Source organism: Crinia signifera, chromosome 11 (genome assembly GCF_055691185.1).
Source record: "Crinia signifera chromosome 11, ASM5569118v1, whole genome shotgun sequence".
Lineage (NCBI taxonomy): Eukaryota > Metazoa > Chordata > Amphibia > Anura > Myobatrachidae > Crinia > Crinia signifera.
Genome location: NC_139227.1, coordinates 121,588,849 through 121,605,852, shown reverse-complemented (window position 1 = coordinate 121,605,852; position 17,004 = coordinate 121,588,849). Strand labels below are relative to the sequence as shown.

Below are 17,004 nucleotides of genomic sequence, written 5' to 3'. Positions count from 1 at the left end.
TACATACAAGAGGAAAGCAAGGGAAATCTTATGCAACTTCTCCCTCCACAGTCGCATAAGTGCATGGGGCCGTTAGCCTTAGCATGATTGACATGCTGCAGTGGCAACTGGGACCGTTCTACAAAACTGGAGCGTAGCGCACCTATTTTGTAGCCGTGCTGAGTCCATCGTCTGTGACATCGGAAGCTGACTTGCTGGACCCGGCAGCGTGGTTCCATCAGTCAGTCTGAGCAAGCTTTGGCTTTGCAGACCAGTGAAGGGCAACGATAACGCATCCGATGGTGATCTGATTCTGCATTTTATAAAGTACAAAGATGACAGGTGTATGCAGGAGGCGCCTATAAGGGTTACGTCCTCCATTCTGTATTTAGCCAACAATGAGGACCAAGCAAAAAACTTTGCTTTAATGAATCCAGGGTTTGACGAATCCCTGCTGCGTTTAAGGGCAATTCTCATTGGCCTGTCCCCAGCAGAGGTAGGCTGCTAGCAACACAGCAGGGGGGATGCTGTGGGAACAGGTCAGAGGGGTAAGTCATGTAAAATGCCAGCTGTATATCATTATTATTACTGTGATACTGAACATACCGCTCTGAATCTTTCTAAACAAATATAGAAATTGGACTTATTCCTAGTCTGACTGAATTTTTTTTATTTTCTTCCTAAATGTCTTTTTATTTTGGGTGACTAATGCAGTAAAAAGCTACAGAATATTCTTAATATCAACAACTGACGGGTGCATCGTTCGTGTGATCAGTCACAGTATTCGCATCATTCAGTAAGCATTGGTCACGTGACACATGGACACTTTGATGTGCATCAGTCACGTGACACCTTAGCATGAAGTGGTCATGTGACACCTTAGCAGGCAGTGGTCAGGTGACTCCTACGCCTGCTGCACAGCTGTATTGTGAGTCACACCGAGGAATCACTGATACGTAATAAGATAATAGTAACGATGACATATTTAAAGTATTCGCACATTGACTAATTGCTGACCTTTTGTGCTGCAAAGGCCTCGTTAAGGCGAATGTAATTAGTCACTGCCCTCATTGCTATGGGCAATTTTCCTATTGCTTTCAGGTCAATGGGCTTCTTGTGAGCCGTCTTAATGAAGGCGTTCATCCACCAGTAGGTTCCTTTGGACAAAAGATTGACGAACGGCTGCAGGAACCGGACACCCAAATCTTGCAGATCCTCCGGTGGTTTCACTTCTTTGGCGTATTTGTAGAAAACATATCTCTGGGGAACAGACGTCACAATCACAAACTGGATACCCAAGAACAGAACAATTACAGTATGCACTGGACAGGAGGGACTGACACTATATGTTCTATAAGTATATTATACGGGACTAGATATTACCATTGCCTATAATACACAAGTGATAATGATATATCGGTGATCTCTGATAATATCGGTACAATTGGTAACTTCTGACGTCACCACTGCAATGAACATGGAAATCCTCTGCTCTATAAATACAACGTATAAATACTTACTCGCACCCTGATGACATTAATTTCTACAGCCAGTAACATCCCGTAGAAAATAGCCAAGAGGCCGGTGAGACAGAATCGCAGCTGCAGAAACCAGACGCCGTTGTCGCAAAACTTGACAAACTTGATTGTTTTGGTGACAAAAGCTAAAATCCAATAAACAAGCAGCGCTGCAAGAGAGAGATGGGGAAGAGGGGGAGAGAGACAGGAGATGGGGGAGTGAGACACAACGCGTTCAGTTACACAGCGATAAATATGTGGAACACACAATATGAAGATGCTTACAAATGTTTGACAAACCTTTATCCTAGTGAGACTGCATGCTGTGGTACAGAGGTGACATCACAGCTGCATAGTATATGGGAGCTGACAGCACAGCTACATAGCATATAGGAGCTGACATCACAGCTACATAGTATATGGGAGCTGACATCACAGCTATTTAGTGTATAGGAGATGACATCACAGCTACATAGTACATCTGAGATGACAACACAGCTGCATAGTGTATATGACATTATAGCAAAGCTACATACTGTATAGGAGCTGACAGAACAGCTACATAGTGTACATGAGATTACAGCACAGCTATTTAGGAGATGACATCACAGCTACATAGTATATATGAGATGACAACACAGCTACATAGTGTATAGGAGATTACAGTACAGCTACATAGTATATAGGAGCTGACATCACAGCTATTTAGGAGATGACATCACAGCTACATAGTATATGTGAGATGACATCACAGCTGCATAGTGTATATGACATTACAGCACCGCTATATAGTACATATGAGATGACATCACAGCTGCATAGTGTATATGACATTATAGCACAGCTACATAGTGTATAGGAGATTACAGCACTGCTACATACTGTATAGGAGATTACAGCACAGCTATATACTGTATAGGAGATGACATCACAGCTACTGTACATAGAATATAGGAGATTACAGAAGCTAGAGAAGGGGAACGGTGTTAGCTACAGATCACACAGGAACATTGATACATGTTCACCATAATAAATTGACAATACAGGAAGCTAAAAGAATATTAAACCAACTTGACACATTTTTTATCATTATAATTATTAATAAATACCAATTAGATCTCAGCCTCCTATTTTCATGGACACTGAGTGGGGGCCGCCTTACACATGAAGCAATATTCTCATGGATGAACGACATGAAGCATTTCCTGAATGGTTTTATAGAACAGCAGCAGCAGCAAGTCAGTGAGGCGTAAATCCCGATGACCTGGCGCTGATGACAGCTGGTAATATATTAATTTAGCTGGGCCATTATGAGACTAATTACCTGATCGAAGCCGCGTCTGACTTTCCGAAAATGCTGTGTCAGCTGCCCTGTATCGGAGCTATTTACTGACATTCATTGCCGAGTAATGATGTGAGAAGATGTAAGACATACAGGCATACGTGGGCAAAACCATGGGGGGGGGGGGGGGTTCAATCTAAATAGCAGTGTAAGAATAGAGCAGCCAGTATTTACCTTGCACAGAAACCAAATAACTCCCCCAAACCTAACTCTCTCTGCGTCTGTTACATCTGCCCCACCTGCAGTGCAGCATGGTTTTGTCCATCTGCAAAAATTGCATCCTCGCTAACAGTTCTGAATCAGTCCCTATGGACCTAATTCATTATGGATCGCTAATCTGAGAAGTTGCAGTTGGACTGCAAGTAGATAGCCGCCGCCCAGACAAACAGAGCAGACGCCCCGAGTAAATTTGTGAATGCATCGCTAACCGCTATCAACTCACAGAACCATTTCTGTCTGAGCAAAAGTGAGTAGGCCTTAAGGTGCCCATAGACGGTCCGTTCCCGGACCGTCCGTTTTGTACTATGTGATGCGCGCTCCCGCGCATCACATAGTACGGTACAAAAAGTATGTGCTGCACATACTTTTTGTACTAGCTAAACTTCGCATCGGATCGCATTGCATGCACACCGCATGCACTAGGCATGCGATCCGATGCGAAGCATGCTAATTAAGACCCAAACGGATCCGTTTAACGGACCGTGTATGGGCCCCTTTAGGCTGATACTAATTATTCCATAATTGCTTGATTTGCGAATTCTGTAATTAGTGATCCACGCTGAATTAGGCCCCGTATACAGGGCAGAACCAAACTTGTATTTGAAAACAGCTGCGACTGCTGCATTGTAGGACTTTGTGTACAGACTCAGAGACTCAGTCGCACAGATATGCAAGTGCCACAGATCACATTATCATCACAGTCTCCATGCTTCCCAGTCACATTACGGCGCGACTGCAACAATGATCTATGAAGACACATCGGCATGATGCGAGGATGAGACTTCGGAGGGAAATTTAATAAAACTTCTAAAAATGAAAAACAGTGATGTTGCCCATAGCAACCAATCAGATCTTGTCTATCATTTTTCTATTGCATCCTAGAAAATGATAGACAGGATCTGAATGGTTGCTATGGGAAACATCATCCCTTTTTTTGCATGATTGTACAGATGGTGACATTTACTAAGATGGGATGGTAGGCCATAGCAACATCCCATGTGAATAAAACTCCCATCTTAGTAAATTTCCCTCAGAGTGTGGTCACTGCTGAGAGAGCAACAGGTAATGCAGACTCACCTTTGGGAGTCAGGTAAATGGCCTCACCGTGGCGTGACTAAGCTGTAATGTTAGCGGGGGCGCTGGCCAGGAAATGAGATTGCCGTCGACCTATTAAAAATTCATTGAATATTTCTCATCTAAACCACAGCTGTGATTAAATGAGAGAAAACGTGTTACGAGATAATTGGATTGTTTAAACAGATACCCGGCATAAGGAAGAGGTGCTGCAGTTCTAAAGGCCCATACACACTGGGTGACTTTGAGCTGAAAGTCGCTCAAAACAGCTCCCAGTGTGTATGGCACGGGGATGAGTGGTGAGTGCTGCTGCACACTCCCGCAACATCGCCGGGAAAGCCGTTTTTCTGCTGGTTATACCAGCAGATGAGCGGCTTTCAGGACGGCTTTGCATAGCGCTCCGCTATACAACGCCGTCCTCCCCCCTTCCGTCGGCGCCGGGCAGGGGGAAAGCCGCTCTGTGTGTAGGACCTTCATTCTCAGGCGTTAATACCCCCTACAGCTCAGGCTACAAAGACAGAGGTGTTTTTTTCCAGTTTAACCCTTGAATTGTCAAAATAGGTGTGAAAATTGCAAAATAAACATTTTTATTCCTCATAATGACCCGTAATGTCACCTTATATAGAAAATATGTTATTTAACAGATTTGTTATTTGAATTTATATAACAAATGTGAGCGACACAGGTATTTTTAGCAGGCATTTTGTACATCTCTCATAGGGCGGGATGCTATATAGCAGAAATGCGGTAAAAACCCCGTTTTCGGGGTTTCTACCGCATTTCTATATGCTATATGGCGCCTCCGCAGTGTCAGCGCTGCGGAGGGAATCGCCAGCTAAAGCTGGCGAATCCCTGCAGAAGCCTATGGGCTTCTTACCGCAGCGCTGTTTGAGGGATCCGTCACGGATCCCTCCCAGCGTGCCCTGCGGCCGGCGCCGGGGTCTGCGCATGCGCAGATGGACTCCCGGGTCACAGACCCGGAAGTCCAGTGCCGGCACCGCATCGCAAGGGACAGCTCTTACCGCAAGAGCTGACCCTTGCATGAATAACGGCATATGTTATAGCATATGCCGTTACTAATAATGCGATGTCCGGCGAAGGGGGGCCGCGGATGTTATAACATCCCGCCCATAGAGAGGTTGGCACTCAAAGGGTATATTGTTTCTGCGCAGGTTAAGGGCGGGATGTATTAAAATACATCGCCGCCCTTCGCGCCCCCCCCCCGCCGCGATGCCGCCGCATATGTACTAACATATGCGGCTGGCATCGCGATGCGGTGAAGGAGGCCCCCCGCGATACCTGTACTGTGGTCTGCGGGGGGTCTTCGTCACCTCCCAGCCGGCTTCTGCAGCATCCACGCCGGGGACAGCTAAGCAGGCTGTCCCCGGCGCTTCCTCCTCCCCCTGCAGCCGGAAGGACGTCCGGCTGCGTTGCTAGGGGGAGGAAGGGCTTACCTTCCGGGGTCCAGGAGGACCTGCAAGAAGGTAAGCCCAAGGGAGGGGGGAGAGGGGGGGTCGGCGAGGCGGCGGGTTGCGGCGACGCGGCGGGCGGCGAAAAGAAGCCCATAGGCTTCTATAGGGTATCGCCACCCAAAGGTGGCGATACCCTGCCCTGCGAAACCGCTGCGAACGGGTTTTAGTACATAGGAAAATGCGGTAAAACGGGGGTTTTACCGCATTTTCCCTTTAGTACATCTCGCCCTGAATACGGACTGCTTTTGCATGTAGTCTACAGATGTTAGACAGTTTTAGTTCTACACTTTCATTTAAATTTAATTTTGAACACTTAGGGCTAGATGTATCAAGCTTCAAATAGTGATAAAATGCAGCGTGATAAACAGCCAGCCAATCAGCTCCTAACTGCCATGTTACAGGCTGGGTTTGAAAAATGACAGGTAGGAGCTGATTGGCTGGCTGTGTATCACTCTCCACTTTATCATTTTTTGAAGCTTGATACATCTGTCCCTTAACATCTAATCTCTCTGCACACGTTACATCTGCCCCACCTGCAGTGCAGCATTGATTTGCCAGGCTTTTTATGCTTTATCAATATTCCGCAGTGTCATTATATCTTACACGTGTGCGCGCAGTAAACACAGAACGTGGTTTACGGATTTGTCCTTTCAGGTCTCACAATGAGAAATGAATGTAGAAGATTAGTAGAAGAAGTTCAAGGTTATTAGCACCAGTGAGGCTTATAGATTTTCTCTCTACTCTGAATAATTTATATGCTGCATAGTGTCTGGAAACCTGCCAGTCACACACGCCTGCCCTGCGCTGTCCAGCATAAGTCACCCTGGTCCATTACACACACCTGCCCTGCCCTGTCCAGCATAAGTCACCCTGGTCCATTACACACACCTGCCCTGCCCTGTCCAGCATAAGTCACCCTGGTCCATTACACACACCTGCCCTGCGCTGTCCAGCATAAGTCACCCTGGTACATTACACACGCCTGCCCTGCGCTGTCCAGCATAAGTCACACTGGTCCATTACACACACCTGCCCTGCGCTGTCCAGCATAAGTCACCCTGGTCCATTACACACGCCTGCCCTGCGCTGTCCAGCATAAGTCACCCTGGTCCATTACACACGCCTGCCCTGCCCTGTCCAGCATAAGTCACCCTGGTCCATTACACACGCCTGCCCTGCGCTGTCCAGCATAAGTCACACTGGTCCATTACACACGCCTGCCCTGCGCTGTCCAGCATGTCACCCTGGTACATTACACACGCCTGCCCTGCGCTGTCCAGCATAAGTCACCCTGGTCCATTACACACACCTGCCCTGCCCTGTCCAGCATAAGTCACCCTGGTCCATTACACACACCTGCCCTGCCCTGTCCAGCATAAGTCACCCTGGTCCATTACACACACCTGCCCTGCGCTGTCCAGCATAAGTCACCCTGGTACATTACACACGCCTGCCCTGCGCTGTCCAGCATAAGTCACACTGGTCCATTACACACACCTGCCCTGCGCTGTCCAGCATAAGTCACCCTGGTCCATTACACACGCCTGCCCTGCGCTGTCCAGCATAAGTCACCCTGGTCCATTACACACGCCTGCCCTGCCCTGTCCAGCATAAGTCACCCTGGTCCATTACACACGCCTGCCCTGCGCTGTCCAGCATAAGTCACACTGGTCCATTACACACGCCTGCCCTGCGCTGTCCAGCATGTCACCCTGGTACATTACACACGCCTGCCCTGCGCTGTCCAGCATAAGTCACCCTGGTCCATTACACACGCCTGCCCTGCGCTGTCCAGCATAAGTCACCCTGGTACATTACACACGCCTGCCCTGCGCTGTCCAGCATAAGTCACCCTGGTACATTACACACGCCTGCCCTGCGCTGTCCAGCATAAGTCACCCTGGTCCATTACACACGCCTGCCCTGCGCTGTCCAGCATAAGTCACCCTGGTACATTACACACGCCTGCCCTGCGCTGTCCAGCATAAGTCACCCTGGTCCATTACACACGCCTGCCCTGTGCTGTCCAGCATAAGTCACCCTGGTCCATTACACACGCCTGCCCTGCGCTGTCCAGCATAAGTCACCCTGGTCCATTACACACGCCTGCCCTGCGCTGTCCAGCATAAGTCACCCTGGTCCATTACACACGCCTGCCCTGCGCTGTCCAGCATAAGTCACCCTGGTCCATTACACATGCCTGCCCTGCGCTGTCCAGCATAAGTCACCCTGGTCCATTACACACGCCTGCCCTGCGCTGTCCAGCATGTCACCCTGGTACATTACACACGCCTGCCCTGCACTGTCCAGCATAAGTCACCCTGGTACATTACACACGCCTGCCCTGCACTGTCCAGCATAAGTCACCCTGGTCCATTACACACGCCTGCCCTGCGCTGTCCAGCATAAGTCACCCTGCTACATTACACACGCCTGCCATGTGCTGTCCAGCATAAGTCACCCTGGTCCATTACACACGCCTGCCCTGCGCTGTCCAGCATAAGTCACCCTGGTCCATTACACACGCCTGCCCTGCGCTGTCCAGCATAAGTCACCCTGGTACATTACACACGCCTGCCCTGCACTGTCCAGCATAAGTCACCCTGGTACATTACACACGCCTGCCCTGCACCGTCCAGCATAAGTCACCCTGGTCCATTACACACGCCTGTCCAGCTTAGAGCATTCCACCGCATACTGTATAAGAAACAGTCACACTGGTACATTACACACGTCCGTACTTCTATGTCCAGATCAGAGTATTTCCCTGCATGTAGTGTGTCAGTGTGTAGTAAATGGTACGGCAGTGTGTAGTAATAGATGGGGCAGTGGTATGTATTGTCTAATAAGAGATTAGGAAGTAGTGTGTTAGTGTGTAAGTGCTGAAGCTGTGTGTAATAAGATGGGAAAGTGTGTAATAAGTGATGAGGCAGTTTGTTGTACACTAAGTGGTGTGGCAGTGTGTAATAATAAAAGGGGAAGTGTGTAGTAAGTGATGTTGCAGCGTGTTGTAAGTGTTGTTTCATTTTGTGTATAATTATTATATACTGTGTCCCCAGGAAAAAAATAGACGGAAGAGAAGTTTTGGGCTTTAGTAAAAGCCAGTGAAGGGTTCCTGGGGCTATGGATGGAGATACTTGGTGGGTTCCATCCATTAAGCCCATTTTAGGCCTTCAGCCTGAGATCAGGGTAATCACTGCTTGCGAGAGAGAAAGAGAGAAAGAATTGCGCTGTGGATGCACACCAAAGAGATAGAATATGTTTGGAGAAAGGTAATTGACCCCAAACAAAGAAGACAATTCTTTTTAAAATATAACCTTTATTAGTTTTTATTTTGAAGAAGAAGAGAGACCCACATCCTGTGCCTCCTTCTGAGACTTGTGAAAATTTTAGAGAGTTTAAAATGGACTTTTGACGTACATACATATAACATACATACAGATGGGTCAGGTCCCATCCTGGCTGGCGGGTCGCCAGAACGTCCGCGCTGGCGACCCGCCAGCAGCCGCGCCAGCGAATACACTGAGACGCGCGTGCGTCTCACGCGCACGCGCATCTCAGTCTCCGTCGCCAGCGCGACGGAAACCCTGTCCGTCTCCGCCTCAGGGAGACGGACAGGGTTAGGGGGGATGCGGGCAGGCGGCGGGGACCCCGGGTTACCGCCGGCAAGCTGGCGGGGACCCGGGGGAACGGATGGAAGCGCCGTCGGAAGGGGACGCGCGCGCCCCTCTCTGGAGGAATTTATTGTGTGTATTTTTCGCCGTTTTATCTCGTCTTGCGGGTTTTAATTCCCACTTTGAAGGAGTTTGTTGCATATAAATGTCAGTCTCTGGGGTCTTAAATTCCCACTCTGTAGGGATTTGTAATGTGTGTACATGTATCTGGGTTTAATTCCCAGTCAGGGAGGTGTTTTGTCTCTCAGTGTCCCTTTAATTGGGGGGGGTTTAATTCCCACTCTGAGAGGATTTATTACCTAGGGATATCAGCACTTTTTACCATCTTGTGGGTTTTAATTCCCACTCTGAACGAATTAATTTTGAATAGGTCTCAGCACTTGAGATTTTAATTCCCATTCCATAGGGATTTGTGGTGTATATACCAATTTCTGGGTTTAATTTCCCTGTCAAGAGTGCTTATGTAGTCTCTCAGTGTCCTTTTTGGGAATTTTGATTCCCACTCTGTAGGGGTTTTTTGTGTATATGGATATCAGCACTTCATATCATTATTTGGGTTTTAATTCCCAATCTTAAGGAATTTATTCTGTACAGATAACGGCACTTTATAACATCTCATTTCGAATGGTCGGTATACGCTGTGTGGTTATGTGCACCTTCTATGGACTTATTTAGTGAATATTTTAGCTCTCTCTCACAGAGCTACAAATATTGTTTATAGGATGCTTTTGCCGTTTTCTTTATTCATATTCAGTGCATAAGCCACCTTATATATCAGTGCCGCCTGGCAGATATTTATTGAGGGTGCATTTATAATTGAGGTGAATCTGTCATTCAATAACCCATATGATACCCTTTTAATAAGTGCTGGAGTATTGCCTATATCAGGGCTGGGCAATTGCGGCCCTTCAGATGTTGAGGAACTGCACATCCCAGCATGCCTTGCATCAGTTTCAGCATGGACACATAGCAAAACTAATGCAAAGCATCCTGGGATGTGTAGTTCCTCAACATCTGGAGGGCCGTAATTGCCCAGCCCCGGCCTATATAGTGTCCGTTAGGACAGGGTTAGTAGTTATGGATGGCAGGTAGTTCACACTCACATCACAATTATGCTCAATAAAGTTATGTCCGGCTTCCCTATATGCGACTAAACATCTCTGAGTAGAATATTATTAATATTTGGTCAGCCAGGATAGAGTTAAAAGGTTGTGCCAGACTGTCATAGAATTAGTGATGTCAAGTGCTGACAAGTTTCAAATGGTATTATAGCTGATTTCCCTACACAGGACTTAGTATCCACACAACACCTTCACTGATATTCCTTATTTGGGACTTCAGTATCTACAAATACATTTTTACAGCATCATTATTTCATTGTATCAACATTTAAATATGATTGGAAACATTTGTAGCCAGCCAAAGGCTAACACGTGTTTCACAAGCTTTGCTTCCTCAGAGCCACAAAAAAGCTTGCACCTATAGAGGCCAATAAAGGGCTTTAATCAGGGTCTCACAACCTGGGGAAAGAGGCAGCGGGCTTTTTACAAGACCCTGTGAAGTACTAACAATGCATATGCCAATGTTTGTGGTAGGGGCATAAAGAACAACCATCTTTTGAGAGAGGGTACATGTTTGTTAATATCCTTTTTACACCGCCACAAAAACCCAGGTTTTTCCCTTGTGGACCTGGGTCAGCTGCGGTGTAAAAGGGGTCAACCCATGACACTTTACACAGTACTTCTACCCAGGTCTTGACCAGGGTAGAACACAGGCAGGACCTGTGTAGAGGTCAGTGTAAACGGGTACGCCGGGTCATCCCACCCGGATCCCATTTACATCAATGGGGGAAGCCCAACCTCCTGACCGCAGTGTGAACAGTGCAAATCCCAGATCCGACCTGGCTTGGATCCGTGTTTGAAATGCCGGGTCAGATCCGGGATTTGGGTGTAAAAGGGGTATCAGTAACTCAGGGCCGTTTCTAGACAATTTAGCTCCCAGGGCGAAGAAATAAAAATGCGCCCCCCCCCCAATACATAGCATGGTATTATAGTAATTTCGCGCGCCGAAGGCGCGCGCCGAAATAGGGGGTGTGGCTTGATATTAAAAGGGGTGTGGCTTAATGTAAGGCGTGGTCTAGCAGGAAAACAATTACCTTATATCACACTTTTGCAACCTGCAAGACCAGACATTGGTTGCTGCAGGAATTGTTATTGTCCTCCCGCACTTAAGTTGGCTGGCTGAAGGCCACACAATGACCTAGTACGCCTCACAATGACAGGCTACTTAAATCATTATACACTATTTATCTGTGATGCCAATTACACATTACGCCGTACACTGTGATGACGATTACATATTACGCCGCACACCGTGATGACAATTACACATTACACCGCACACCAAGATGCCCATTAGACCACACACTGTGATGGCAATTACACAATACTCCCCACATCGTAATGCCCATTACACATTATGCCCCATGTGCCGCTGCCGCACAACCGATGCTGTTTACTAATATGCCCCCACAGTGCCAGATATGCCCCCACAGCGCCACAAATATATACCCCACAGTGCCACATATATGCCCCCACAGTGCCACACATATGCCCCCACAGTGACACAAATATATGCCCCCACAGTGACACAAATATATGCCCCCACAGTCCCACAAATATATGCCCCCACAGTGCCACACATATGCCCCCAGTGCCACAAATATATGCCCCCACAGTGCCACAATTATGCCCCACAGTGCCACACATATGCCCCACAGTGCCACACATATGCCCCACAGTGCCACAGATATATGCCCCCAGTGCCACAGATATATGCCCCCAGTGCCACAGATATATGCCCCCAGTGCCACAGATATATGCCCCCCAGTGCCACAGATATATGCCCCCCAGTGTCACAGACATATGCCCCCAGTGCCACAGATATATGCCCCCAGTGCCACAGATATATGCCCCCCAGTGCCACAGATATATGCCCCCAGTGCCACAGATATATGCCCCCCAGTGCCACAGATATATGCCCCCCAGTGTCACAGACATATGCCCCCAGTGCCACAGATATATGCCCCCCAGTGCCACAGATATATGCCCCACAGTGTCACAGACATATGCCCCCAGTGCCACAGATATATGCCCCCAGTGCCACAGATATATGCCCCCAGTGCCACAGATATATGCCCCCCAGTGCCACAGATATATGCCCCCCAGTGTCACAAACATATGCCCCCAGTAACAAACTTACTTGGAGAGGGGAGGGGAGCGCATCGTGCTTCTCTCCTATCCCGCGCCCGAGCTCCTATTGGCTGACAGCGGCAGCCCAGTGACGTGGGCGAGGGGACGGAGAAACGCACGATGCGTTCCCCTCCCCTCTCCAGCGTGGAGTCGGGCGGCCGGGGAGACAGCGGCAGCGGCTGCGGCTGCGGCTGCGGGCGGGCGGGTTAGACTGCCGGGCGCCCTGGCTGTTTCAGAGGCGGACAAGCCGTGCGGCGCCCCGGGCTGCTGCACGGCTTGTCCGCCTCTAGAAACGGCCCTGCAGTAACTACCCAGACGGGCTATGATATATTCTTATGTTTTGTATGGTTTGGCTAGGTGGCACACAAGCCCTGGACTGTTGTGCTGTTTCCTGGCTGCCATATGTTTGGAAGTGCCCAGCTACCCCAGAAGAGGGCACCCCTACCTAAATCTCCTCACAAAACACAGAAATGTACCTTTACAATGTTGGGGAAATGATACAACAGGGTGCTGTGAAGTAAAAACAATTCCACCTGATTCCTGAGGCATATAAAGTATTTCTATAGAATTCTGCCTTTTACTGGGTTATACAGTACGTTGCTAGTGACTGGAGCAGTAATGGCCTCCGCAGGCGGCTGCTTTCAGATAATAATGTACTTTCTGGACTGGCCTCACATACAGTATGTACAAAGGGAACTGCCATTAGCTAAGAGTTTCTATCTGTGCTATTTGTGGACGCTTGGCCTGCGCTGCCACAAGCTGGTCACATGACCCATTTGTCTAGATGTCTATCCCCCCATTCACTTATAATAACAAACCTATAGGGACAGCTTTATTTAGCCGGCTGAAGTAATAAGGTGGGCGTAGATAAAGTACCAGCAAATCAGCTCCTAACTGCCAAGTTACAGACTGGGATTAAAAATTGACACATAGGGAGGGCGATTCTCTATCACAGAAATGCAGTAAAAACCTCGTTATCTGGGTTTTTACCGCATTTCTGAATGCTGTACTGTGCCCCCCTCGAGCTTGCAAGTGGTACAGTTCAAGCAAAGGACTACGTCAGCCATTGTTTATGATAAACAGCCAGCCAATCAGCTCCTACCTGTCATTTTTCAACACAGACATGGCAGGTAGAAGCTGATTGACTGTCTGTTTATCACTCTCCATTTTATCACTTTTGAAGCTTAGTGCATCTGGCCCTCAATCTGGGAAGAGGCTTTATGGAGTACACTTATAATATGGTTAAAAACAGAATATAATACATAGAAAAACATGCAACACAGTGACAGCCGCCATTTTGTGAGAGAATGCAGCCCCAAATATTCATGGTAAGATGTAGCGTGTCACTGAGGTGCGAGGCACGCCCTTCTGGTGGTAGCAGTCATTTCTGAGTTGGAATAAACAATCGGCGACCAGCTGCAAATCCATTCTCAACTCGCCATCGGACGATTTTCCCAGTGTGCGCAGTCTGTGCGTAACTCAGACCCTTCCACAAGTGTGCCATAGAAACGGGCTGACCAAGGCCAGAGCTCACGTCACAGACCCTCCCTCAAACCACTTGGGCACGACTGCCTTTTTCCTCACACACCCATAAACCGCCCAGGTGACACCAACAAATGGCGGCTTCCTGTCAATCAACTTGCAAAAGGCATGGTCGCTGTTTGGCCTTGAAGGTTGATATCTTTTGATTATTGGTGCGAATTCACACACTAGCGTTCAGTTCTGAATAACCCCCTATACGCGGGAGTAGATTTCCTACAACCAATCACATTTTAGCTATCATCTTTGCATTTTAGACAATGATAGACTGGTTGCTATGGGCAACACAATCACTTTCCATTTTTAGAAGCCTTAGTAAATTCCAAGTCATGGGGATAACGTGTGAATGGCACCTCTGGACACACTGGGCGGTATTCAATGTTCTCCGATAGTTGTTTTTTTTTCGCAGTTTCTTATTTTTTCGCTATTTTTCTATGTTCGATACTTTTCACCTATTCAAAGTTGGAATTATTGAATGTTGATACGTTTTCGCTAGTTTTTTAATGTTCGTTTATTTCGCTTAGTTTTCAGTGATAAATTCGCATTGTTCAAGTGATATCTTTCATTTAACGCCTTAGAAAGAGCTCGTTAATTTATCACCTATTCGATGTTTACTTTATGCAGCCTTCGTGCATTTCACGGTGTAATTATCGCCACCTCTTATCGATTTTATTTACATGCGCAATGAACTATTTTATAAATAATAACATAACTGAAATAACGCTTTTTTTCTCCGAATGTTATATAAATCATTTTTAAAGCTGTAACACTTGTAAATAAATATATATTTAATTTATTCGGTAATATATTTCTACATGAACTTTTACCCATGATGCATGACCCATTACCATTAATATTGAATCCAAATTCCTGATGATGTCGCAGTAAAAAAACAGGTGACTGCGAGCTAACTGCATCTACGACGCACGTGTCCACAATGACTAAAATCCGCACGTGCATGCCAATATATACCTTTTATCGATGGCGGGAAAGCGAAATAGCAACTCCCACCGTTCGCCTCATAGGTGTTTTATCGCAATTACGCGTCACACAAATTTTGAATAGCGGGAAAAAGGTATTAAGCTATACATTAACGCAATGCGAAACAACCGATAACATTTCATTATCGCCATGCGAAGCAGTGACGGTGCACATTGAATACCGCCCATTATTTCTCACATTATATATTTATTAGGCTGAGAATAAGAAACTTGATATTCCATTGTATTGTCATTATATATAATTCATGTGTTCGCTGACGTTCTACGTAACAGACTCTACAGCAGGGATGGGGAACCTTCGGCCCCCTAGCTGTTGCTGAACTACACATCCCAGCATGCCCTGCTACAGTTTTGTTATTTGGCCATGCTAAAACTGTTGCAGGGCATGCTGGGATGTGTAGTTCAACAACAGCTGGAGGGCCAAAGGTTCCCCATCCCTGCTCTATGGGATGTGATTATTGTATGTGATCTATGTTTTCATTACAATTCCAAATAACTGATGTGACAGCTGTTCTGTGTGTGTCCCAATATACGTCCCTATCATCTGTTCTGAGCTGTCCATTACAACATTACCAGAAGTACATCTGTGGCATATAGACTTGGATGCTGCCTTCGGCCCATTACTCACCAATGAGAAGCTTTGGGAAGTTGGATGTCTCTATGTTATGATAGTAGACGATGGATGTGATCCCTGCTAGGAACGCCATTACCGCCGGCATGTACAGGTGCAAGTGACGCGATGTGGAAAATCTGAAAGATAAAACGCACCAAAGTGTTGGCGACAAAGCAATCTAGATACCGCCTAACACAACACCATCTGATAATACCATTTCTCATCTCCGCTCAGATACAGTATCGGGGTTGTAGGGGTTCTTTATGCCAAAATAAAACATATATCCCAATTTTATATACCTGTCCCTCAACCAAACATAACCGGCTACATATCATATAAAGTGCCCGATATGTAAAGCAGAAAAAAAATGGGAAAAACCATGCTGCACTGCAGATGGGGCAGATGTAAAAGTGCAGAGAGAGTTAAGCTGGGTACACACTATACGATTGTGTGAACGATATGCACGATAATGATATCCTTAATGATATAATTGAGCATATCGTTCAGTGTGTACCCACTATATCGTTAACGATAACGTCTATCGTCTGAACATACAGCCAAATCTAACGATCTTGTTAGTGACTGCATGTGACTACGGCGGGAGTCCTGGTGATGTTGCTTAATGATAATGTTAAATATATCGCTCAGTGTTTAACCCGTGGATTGTTCATTTCACGTCACAACCTATATCATTAACGATATTGGCGGTGCCACATAGTGTATAATGTGTACTGGGCATTAGATTTGGGTGAGGTGTGTTCAAACCGAAATCTAAATTGCATCGTAAAAGTAAATTTGCCAGTATTTACACGGGCAGTACGGATGGTGTAACGGTTGGCATTACTTCCTCACAGCACTGAGGTCATGGGTTCTAGTGGCCCTAACTGTGCGGAGTTTGTATATTCTCCCTGTGCCTGCATGCGTTTCTTCCGGGTACTCCGGCTTCCTCCCACATTCCACAAATATACTGGTAGATTAATTGGCTCCCAACAAAAATGAACCCTAGAATGTCTGTGTGTGCGTGTACATGTGGTAGGGAATATAGATTGTAAGCTCCACTGGGGCAGGGACTGTACAGCGCTGCGGAATATGTGTGCGCTATATAAATAACTGGTAATAAATAAATACATTTACCCTGCACAGAAACAATATAACCCACCCAAATCTATCTCTCTCTGCACATGTTAATCTGCCCCACCTGCAGTGCAGCATGGTTTTTATCCATTTGCATACTTATTTTGCTGAATCGGCCCAAAATATTTGGGAACTTGGGGGCGATTCTCTATCACAGAAATGCGGTAAAAACCCCGTTATCTGGGTTTT

General features: G+C 46.9%; 1 protein-coding gene across 2 annotated transcripts in view; it reads right to left on the bottom strand.

Moving 5' to 3' along the window:
• The window catches only part of ABCC8 (ATP binding cassette subfamily C member 8), a 113,210-nt gene that overhangs the window by 76,591 nt on the left and 19,615 nt on the right, over positions 1-17,004 (bottom strand). For both annotated transcript variants that reach the window (XM_083164598.1, XM_083164597.1), the window contains exons 3-5: positions 15,697-15,818; positions 1,500-1,666; positions 997-1,239 (exon numbers count right to left, since the gene is read on the bottom strand). In XM_083164598.1, the coding sequence (XP_083020724.1) occupies positions 997-1,239; positions 1,500-1,666; positions 15,697-15,818 (532 nt within the window). The remainder of the gene's footprint in view (positions 1-996; positions 1,240-1,499; positions 1,667-15,696; positions 15,819-17,004) is intronic.